This window comes from Melanostigma gelatinosum (genome assembly GCF_949748355.1).
Source record: "Melanostigma gelatinosum genome assembly, chromosome: 12".
In the NCBI taxonomy this organism is placed as follows: Eukaryota; Metazoa; Chordata; class Actinopteri; order Perciformes; family Zoarcidae; genus Melanostigma; species Melanostigma gelatinosum.
The window spans coordinates 848,416-859,272 of record NC_136645.1 but is presented as its reverse complement, the minus strand read 5'-3'; the positions used below and the strand labels follow the sequence as shown (position 1 = coordinate 859,272).

General features: G+C 37.5%; 1 protein-coding gene across 1 annotated transcript in view; it reads left to right on the top strand.

Annotated features, from left to right (window-relative positions):
• Window positions 1–1,282: 1,282 nt before the first annotated feature.
• The window catches only part of nfkb2 (nuclear factor of kappa light polypeptide gene enhancer in B-cells 2 (p49/p100)), a 30,910-nt gene continuing 21,335 nt past the window's right edge, over window positions 1,283–10,857 (top strand). Inside the window, exons 1-4 of the mRNA XM_079280689.1 lie at window positions 1,283–1,360; window positions 6,969–7,008; window positions 9,041–9,116; window positions 10,787–10,827. Of these exons, the coding sequence (XP_079136815.1) occupies window positions 6,970–7,008; window positions 9,041–9,116; window positions 10,787–10,827 (156 nt within the window). The 5' untranslated portion in view covers window positions 1,283–1,360; window position 6,969. The remainder of the gene's footprint in view (window positions 1,361–6,968; window positions 7,009–9,040; window positions 9,117–10,786; window positions 10,828–10,857) is intronic.

Here is a 10,857-nt window from a genome sequence, read left to right as displayed (position 1 = left end):
GAGTTTGTATTCATTAATGATGAAAGATGTTTTCTTTGATCTCTTCTGTTGAAGTTAAAGAACTTTACTAAAGTAAAAGTAAGTGAATATCTTTTTCTAAATATGTTAATTAATAATCTTTAACGTTCGTCACGCCTCATGATTATGACTTAGTTTGAATTTTTAGATCGAAAGTAATGATTTTGGATGTTATGTCAAATCTATATATCAATAAAAAAATACATCAAATATTTGAGGTTTTAAAATGATGAGAAGATACATTTTGACATAATATTGACTTAGTTATGAGTATTTATATTTTTACCCTACACAATGTTTTGTCCCTTAAAATAAACTATTTTCTTGGGTCGCTGAGCTTCCATATATTCCTACATTAATTACAATTATTTAAATTGCTTTGATTGAACTTAATAACACAACCATTTAAAAATGTATTTTATCTTCAGTTGCTGATAATATTCTAATGTGCCTCATTTAATTTAGTAATATATTCGTAATAAATAATGAATGTCCTTAAAGGTGGGCGGGGCTCTGCTTCTGCTGCCTACCAATCAGCGCGCTGTATTCACTCCGCGGAGCCGGAATTCCCCTCGCGCTCCGGGGCTTTCCACTCTGACTGACAGGCCGACGGTTACCGTGACAACACCGCCGAGCTGCTTCCGGTTGAGAGAGCTGTCTTTCAAATTAAAAGCGCTTGTTTACTGAACAAGTGGTGACTTTGGAAATCAAAAGTTAATATTAGATAAAATAATAATTTTACATAATATTTACTTCAATATCTTATATTTATGTTTTCTTTAATTGTTTTGCATACTGTCCAAATAAAATGTACTCATTTATTACAGCTATCAGAAGGTAAGAAGTTCAATATCTAAAAGGTAAAATGGATACAATTTAGAAAATAACAATTGAAAATATAAAAACATGAAAAATAATTAAAAAGAATAATAATAATAATTATTTTTTGTAATCAGTTCAAGCTAAACACATAGCAAACACCTGATAATATTGAATTCATATTAGTTACTTAAATACTTCTATGGCTCAATAAACCTCTGTTACTTTAGTTTGGACATTTAAATTAAATATACTTTTAATTTACAGGAAGTTATTTCATTTCAGCATTATTTTTACAAAAGTAGAATAACAACTAGCATCAGTAAATAATACAAATATACAGATATATACAAATATCAGACAAAGAAATATTCGAAAAAGATCTTGTTTACGTCTCCAGTTAGCTTTATTTTGAAAAAGCCCCAACAGGAAGTGGTCTCAGGTGTGAGTGCTGGCTTGACTTTCACTCGCTTGTTGAGAGTTCAGTGTTTTTGGGGCAAACAGACGGTCAGAGCTGCTGCAGGTAAGACTCACCTTTACACGCTGTTTACCTGCTCATCTACCAGCACTCACTGGTCGATCACTGGTCGATCACTGGTCGACTACACGAGCAGCTGCAGACACAGACCTGAATGTTCTCATAACGTCAAACGGAAATAAGGCATCAGATCATTCTGAATATATATATATATATATGTGTGTGTGTGTGTGTGTGTATATGTATATGTATATATGTGTATATGTATACGTGTGTGTATATGTGTGTATATGTATATATATGTGTGTATATGTATATATATGTATGTATATGTATGTATATGTATGTATATGTATGTATATGTATGTATATATGTGTGTGTATATATATATATGTGTATATATGTGTGTGTATATATATATATGTGTATATGTGTGTGTATATATATATATATATATGTATACACGTGTATATACATATATATGTGTGTATATATATGTGTATATATATGTGTATATATATGTGTATATATATGTGTATATATATATATATACATATGTGTATATATATGTGTATATATATGTGTATATATATATATATACATATGTGTATATATATATACATATGTGTATACATATGTATATACATGTGTATACATGTGTATATACATGTGTATACATGTGTATATACATGTGTATACATGTGTATACACGTGTGTATACACGTGTGTATACACGTGTGTATACATGTGTATACACGTGTGTATACATGTGTATACACGTGTGTATACACGTGTGTATACACGTGTGTATACATGTGTATACACGTGTGTATACACGTGTGTATACATGTGTATACACGTGTGTATACACGTGTGTATACACGTGTGTATACATGTGTATACACGTGTGTATACACGTGTGTATACACGTGTGTATACACGTGTGTATACACGTGTGTATACACGTGTGTACATGTATATATACGTGTGTATACACATGTATATATACATGTGTATACACGTGTGTATACGTGTGTATACACGTGTGTATACACGTGTGTATACACGTGTGTATACATGTGTGTACATGTATATATACATGTGTATACGTGTATGTATGTGTATACTTTAATCTGGATCTGATCTGATCTGATCTGATCTGGATCTGATCTGATCTGGATCTGATCTGATCTGGATCTGATCTGATCTGGATCAGTTTAACCTGGTTTTAACATCTAAAGTTACTAAAACTGTCCGATGAATGTAAATACTAGAGTACAGAAGAAGTACCTCATAATTGTACATGATGCAGTACTTGAGTACTTAGTTATGTTAATCTGCATGAAACACATGAAGTAGTTCAGATTAGCCTCATTGTGACCGACTACAGCTGTGCAATAACAGATGTTTTATTAATCAAATCGTTTAATTGTTGTTTTTTATTTGCACACACTTCATCAAATCCAGATGATGAATAAAAACAAAAAGAAAAACGATGTTTTGTAAAGTACATCTACCTGATACAACGTAGATACTTTTACTAAAGTACCTGAAGTGAATACTTCCTCCACCACTGAGTGAAAATAACGATGAAATAAAACGTGCGGTGACTCGTCGACACAAACCAGTTCACAGCTGGTTGAAGAGGTCTCTCCCTGTGTGCTGGTCTCTGCTGGATCTGGTTCTTTCAGGTCTTTGAAGGACTTTGAGGACCCGTTTGAGCCAAAGACCATATTTATATGATGAGGACAAAACATTGTTGTGATCGGTCTGAAGTCTCTGGACCAGATCAACAGTCACACTTTCTTTGGTTTCTACTCTGTGAATGTTGGATTCAAGAGCACTTGGTCGCGTTTCAGAGTTACAGACGTCGGTCGTGTCTTATCCTCAAATATGATGTAATATTCATTAAATATGATGAAATCACGAGAGTAAAACATTCCCCCCATTAGAGATGGTTTTCTCCGTGTTAATGATGAACTCTTTGCTCCGGTTTGTAGAAACTTGAAGCTGTTTCAGAGAAACAGAAGAAGTAGAATCACCTCCTGCAGAGGTCAGAGGCCACACAGAAAAACCCCATCACAAACTTCCCCCTCCGGGTTTTCTCTCTCAATCTACCTGCTGTGGGTTTATGTTAATGAGGCCCCTCTGTGCTGCGTCCTGATTGGCCGCTGGTGCCCCAGAAGGGGGCCGTCCCTGCTGCAGGACGAGGTGGTTCAGATCTTGTTCGATTCAGAGTCTCTGCAGCGAGGACGGTTTTCCTCTGAGGCTGTAGAGCTGAGGAGAGACAGGAAGTCAGACCTGAGACCAGCAGAGAGGAAGTAAGGAGACATGAAGCATCAGGTCTGTGTCTCTTCTTCGTCCTTTAATCTGCTGCACAGGTTCTTGTGTTCACGACGTCTGGACTCGTTGTTTCATCGACTTAGATTCTCTGATGATAGAAAGTAAATATGAGAGCGTATGCAGACGACACACTGATCTATTGAACCAATCACTGACCACGGTCACACTGATCTACTGAACCAATCACTGACTACGATCACACTGATCTATTGAACCAATCACTGACCACGATCACACTGATCTATTGAACCAATCACTGACTACGATCACACTGATCTATTGAACCAATCACTGACCACGATCACACTGATCTATTGAACCAATCACTGACTACGATCACACTGATCTACTGAACCAATCACTGACCACGATCACGCTGATCTATTGAACCAATCACTGACCACGATCACACTGATCTATTGAACCAATCACTGACTACGATCACACTGATCTATTGAACCAATCACTGTCCACGATCACACTGATCTATTGAACCAATCACTGACCACGATCACACTGATCTATTGAACCAATCACTGACTACGATCACACTGATCTATTGAACCAATCACTGTCCACGATCACACTGATCTATTGAACCAATCACTGACTACGATCACACTGATCTATTGAACCAATCACTGTCCACGATCACACTGATCTATTGAACCAATCACTGTCCACGATCACACTGATCTATTGAACCAATCACTGACTACGATCACACTGATCTATTGAACCAATCACTGACCACGATCACGCTGATCTATTGAACCAATCACTGACTACGATCACACTGATCTATTGAACCAATCACTGACTACGATCACACTGATCTACTGAACCAATCACTGACTACGATCACACTGATCTATTGAACCAATCACTGACCACGATCACACTGATCTATTGAACCAATCACTGACCACGATCACACTGATCTATTGAACCAATCACTGACCACGATCACACTGATCTATTGAACCAATCACTGACCACGATCACACTGATCTATTGAACCAATCACTGACCACGATCACGCTGATCTATTGAACCAATCACTGACCACGATCACGCTGATCTATTGAACCAATCACTGACCACGATCACGCTGATCTATTGAACCAATCACTGACCACGATCACACTGATCTATTGAACCAATCACTGACCACGATCACACTGATCTATTGAACCAATCACTGACCACGATCACACTGATCTATTGAACCAATCACTGACCACGATCACGCTGATCTATTGAACCAATCACTGACCACGATCACGCTGATCTATTGAACCAATCACTGACCACGATCACGCTGATCTATTGAACCAATCACTGACCACGATCACACTGATCTATTGAACCAATCACTGACCACGATCACACTGATCTATTGAACCAATCACTGACTACGATCACGCTGATCTATTGAACCAATCACTGACCACGATCACACTGATCTATTGAACCAATCACTGACCACGATCACACTGATCTATTGAACCAATCACTGACTACGATCACACTGATCTATTGAACCAATCACTGACTACGATCACACTGATCTATTGAACCAATCACTGACTACGATCACACTGATCTATTGAACCAATCACTGACCACGATCACACTGATCTATTGAACCAATCACTGACTACGATCACACTGATCTATTGAACCAATCACTGACTACGATCACACTGATCTATTGAACCAATCACTGACTACGATCACACTGATCTATTGAACCAATCACTGACCACGGTCACACTGATCTATTGAACCAATCACTGACTACGATCACACTGATCTATTGAACCAATCACTGACTACGATCACACTGATCTATTGAACCAATCACTGACTACGATCACACTGATCTATTGAACCAATCACTGACTACGATCACACTGATCTATTGAACCAATCACTGACTACGATCACACTGATCTATTGAACCAATCACTGTCCACGATCACACTGATCTATTGAACCAATCACTGACTACGATCACGCTGCTCTTCCAACATTGTTCTGATTGGATCAGAGTTTTGACTTGAACAGACTTTTCTGATTGGACGTGAGAACGTCTTCAGTTCTGAAGGAGTTCAGACTCGTTAACAAGTCAGAGTATCAATAAAGTTATTACAGTTCATCCTGAATGATGAACCAATGTTCATCACTATAAGACGGACGGACAGACAGACGGACAGACAGGCAGACAGACGGATCCACACCGGTAGTTTTGCTGAAATATTTAAATATTTGTAGTTTTCTGTCTAAAAAAGGGGATGAAATCACGACGTGTCTTTTTTTACACTTCTCAATAAATATAAATAAGATAAAACATGATTATCAGTTTAATGTAACTAATTCTGTTTCAGCCAGGACGGTACTTCAGGAGAACTTTGATGTACTGAATGAAGTATTTCTATGTTCTACTACTTTCTACTTCTCTTGTTCTTTTTACTGCATTTATCTGAGCGCTTTAGTTACTTTACTGCTCATGATGTGCTCTCCACCAAATAATAATAATAATAATAACAATAACATATATTCAATTTACATTTCTTCACATTTAAAATGTAGACTTCTGGCAGATAGAATGAGCTCCAGCAGATCAATGATCGTAATAATAATCTGACTCGAGCGCATTCTACTGAGTACCTTTTTAAACTTGTGTTATATTTTGATGCTGAAACAGAGTATTTCTCAAATGTGTCTTTTTTATTCATAACAGAGGCGTCACATGTCAAATGTAGGTCAAGTTACAGAAATCCATCTGGATCCAACGTGCAGAACTACATGTTGCTCACACTGCTTCTTCTTCTGCTTCTGCTTCTTCTTCTTCTTCTTCTTCTTCTTCTTCTTCTTCTTCTTCTTCTTCTTCTGAGTGTACGATCAACAGCAGCACAGTGACATCATCAACAGTAGCCCCGCCCCCCTCAGATCTGGAATTCTGGGGGTTTTCCTCAGCTCGGCCACTTCCAGGAAGTGACTGAAAACAGGCCGAGAGGAGGAGGGGAGGAGGGTGAGACGACAGAGAGAGGGAGAGGGAGGGAGGGAGAGACAGAAAGACAGAGAGAGAGACAGACAGAGAGAGCGAGGGAGGGAGAGAGACAAAGAGAGACAGACAGAGGGAGACAGAGAGAGAGTCTCCGTCATGTGAAAGTGAAATAGATTTATTTCTTCTCGTTCTTGTCGTTTGTTTGTATCATCGTGACTTTTACTCTTCATGTGAGGGGATCTGAAGTGTTTCCTGTTTCAACCCTTTCACAATAAGACTGTTTGTTTGTGCTGCAGGATGACTGAAGCTCAGTTCATCAATGTCTACGACAACGACGTGAGTCTTTTCTCTCCTCAAACATTCTTACTAGTGGATGATAAGATATATGTATATGTGTATGTATATATATATATATATATGTATATTTCTATATGTATAATACATCATAATGTTATATAATAAGAGAGACTTTATGTTTGTTTTTATCAGAATCACTCTTCTCTTTTATTTGTAGGTTTCCAGCTCTTTGTTTCATTCTGGTTTAAAACATTGAGTCACATTTCTTTGTAATAATGTCTTGTAATATAATAATAATATTATTATTATTATTATTATATACTTCACTTGAAGGAAAAGTTCTGGAGAAATTGTTACAGATGATTTAAATAAATAAATAATTCAGAGCTTCAATTATGGATCAATCAGCTCTGTAGTTCTAAATACTCATTAAAGTACATTCAAACGGTATTTAACTGCAGTACTTGTAAATAACTCGTGTAAATTAAATGAGAGACTTTTATTCAAACTTCTCTGAAGGATTCAAAACAGAAAAAAAGTGTTGGTGAAGCTCAAAGTTCCCACAGTTTTGTGTGACACTGAAGCTCCACTCGTCGGTGTCTCTTAAAGGGACAGTGTTGTGTTGTGAGTCTTATTTTAAGTAAAAACAACTTGAACCCTGTTATTGAACTCATCCCGTCAGTTATTGATGTGTTGACTGAAGTTTATTTTGAAACAAAGAGGAACAAAAGATAAACTGTGACAGGATGTTATGATTCTGAGTTTTAGTGACGCGAAGTAAAACTGGCACATGTTGCTTCAATGTCAAACACAGTGTGGGAACTTTAAGTTTCTTCATTCTTTGAATCTCAAAAGTTCACATCCACGAACTTGGATCCGAGTCTTTGCACAGTTTTTACAACAAAAGGCTCAGAAATGTTTATTTCTGTTTAATTTATTCTGCCATTTGAAACTCGGCAGCATGAGGAGTTTTAAAAACGAGACGAAATCAGACAAACAATCAGACAGAAAAGAACAATACTTCAATTCACAAGCTCCACATGTTGTTATTGAGTTCATACACATGAGTACGTCATGTGGAAAGATTGAATGCTAATTAAAGAACAAAGACAATATGTAACTGGCATTGTAAAAATATATTATTATTTTATTATTATTAATATGTATTATTTTATAGTGCTGGGCAACGTTTCAAAATTTTTATCGCGATTAATCACATGATTCTTTTGCGATTAATCTCATTGTTATGCACAAAATTCAATAATGAATTCAAAAGTAGTGTATTGCGCACTTAATAACATTTGGTGTAAACACTTTAAACACATCAGGTTGTTGTTAGCAGCAGTATTCCCTTTACACAGTAGCAGTTATAACACAGTTATAATGATTCTGATCAAAGATATTCAGCCGGTGTTCACAACTTTATCTTCAAGATACATCTTCTAAGAGATGATATTTAAATATACTTCTTGAAAACTGCAAACCTATCTACGTCATGTTTTTAAATTCTCAGTAGTGATACTAAATGATGCTTATTATACATATTACACACAAAACACTTTAAAAACTCTAAAACAATGTTTGTTGGTCAGACACATGTGCAACGCTGATTACGTAATATGTGTGGTATTTGTTATAAATGTACGTTGGTACATAGAGGGTGATGAGAAGCTGTACATGGAGGGACTTAGGACCCAGGGGAGTGTAGGTGAAGGAAACAGGAAGAGACGGAAGAGACGCCACACAAACAGCTGTTCACCGCTCGCTGCCGGTTCTTGTGTTAAAAATGTCGCTTAATAATAAAAGAAAAACTGCGTTAACGTACGATAAAATAATTGTCGGCGTTAATTAATTAATGCGTTAACGCGATAATAACGCGTTAACTTGCCCAGCACTATTATTTTCATGTTTGATCAATAATGTCTGTGTCCTCAAAGTTTAGTCTTCAGGTTGTTGATTCAGGTCATTGAACGTTACATCAGATTTATTAATTATTGATTCATTCTTTGATCGTCCGTATAAATGTTCATTTACAGTTTTGAGATGTTGAAAAGATGTTTTTCTTCTTCAGCTGCAGATGAATTTGATGCCGTACGACTACATTCCTCCAGTGGACATAAAGACTGAGCCCTACATACCTGAGACAGGTACGCACAAGTATACACTCATGTTCTCATTCACTGCCTCAAATACACGAGAGTCAGCTCTCAAACTTCATCATATTTTAATCAGACGAACTCTGTTGATTCTGATTGTTACATTAAACAATATTGATGTTGTATTTGTTTCATTTCATCACATTTCCAATGTTTAAGCATGTAAAGCTGCCCATCAAGTAGAGTTAACGCTGAAGTTTATCGTGTTTTCTGAATAATACTCAGTACCAGTACCGGTACTCGGGATCCGGCCAGTACTTGTACCTGGAAAGAACACTGACAAAGTAAAAGTACTCTGAGATTGAAGAATCGTCATCATCTGCTGTTAAAACACTGAGAGAAGTTAACTGTATCAAACCTGCAGGAACATTAGAACCTGGACCGTAGAACCTTTTGTTTGAACCACCAGAACCTTCAGCCTGAAGCTCAGAACTAACTGAGCCTCGCAATGTTCTAGAAACTCATCAAAGGAACCGCTCTTTCTTTTTTCTGTGAACCTTTTAGAACGTCTAGTTTGTTGAATGCAGTCTTTTCAAGAACCCCTGTTAGTATGTGAGCCATGGCATTCATGTTTACACAGAACCTCTTGAATCACCCTTGGTGTGTACCATAAAACTTCATGCAATGAATTCGTAATAGAATAATCCACTAATAATCTAGAACCTCTTGTTTGAGAACATGAGCTTTGACCTCTCAAAACCTCCTTCTAGAACACTTGAGACCTAGACATTGTTTTTATTTCCAAGAACCTCTTCGTATTTGTTTCTGAGAAACTCTCGCTGTACTTTGGAGAACCTCTTGTTTACGCCTGAAACACGGGTTAAGCTTTTTGAGAACCCTGTTTCAGAAGCATTGCACACAGACGAGCACTCATTACATTACAGTCATTGAGCAGACAAGTCAGTGCCTTCCTCAAGGACACATCGCCATGCGACCAGCCGGGGATCGAACCACCGATCCTCTGATTGAAGGACGGCCCTGCTCTCCACGTAGCCACACTCACCGGGGGAACTGTTCTCTGAAGGATCTTTGGTGGAAACGTTGAAGAACCTTGTTTGTAGTGCTTAGTCCACTAATTAGTAGTTTTAGTCATAGTCGACTGACATTTGAGTTGTCAGAACCTTGTGTGAGCAGCTGATAAATGTCTAGAACGTTCCGTCAGTATGGGGAACCTAAATGTTTTTGCGTCAACTAGTGCTGAGACATTTCAGAACCTCCTAGAACCTTAGACCTAATGTGTAGAGTCTTGAAGTACATATAAACCTCTTCTTACTTATTCTAACGAGGTGCTCACTGTCTAGAACATCTTTAAGACCTCTCAGAGTCTTTGTCCAGCTCTCAGGTCTTTGTAGAACCTTGTCTCGGGGTCGTTTTTGAGTCTTAACTGCAGAGAGACACTCGAGACATTACAGATCTAACAATGACATGAACCAGGGACGGTTCTTGGTTGGCATCTTAACCGCCGATGCCACGGGGATCCCCCGACACCTGGAACCTTTTTGATGTTATGTCTCATTCATACCTGGAGAAAGGGGACATTTCAAAAAACTGTAAACTAGACTTTCTAGAACTAAATAATTAGGGAAACACCCTCATCTACTTTTTGACTTTTAAGTCCACAACCCGTCAGTCATTAACTAAACTTTTATTTTGTGTTTCAGCTCATGGTCCTTACATTCAAATCATCGAGGAGCCCAAACAGGTGAGATCAACATTTGACTTCCTGTCTGTG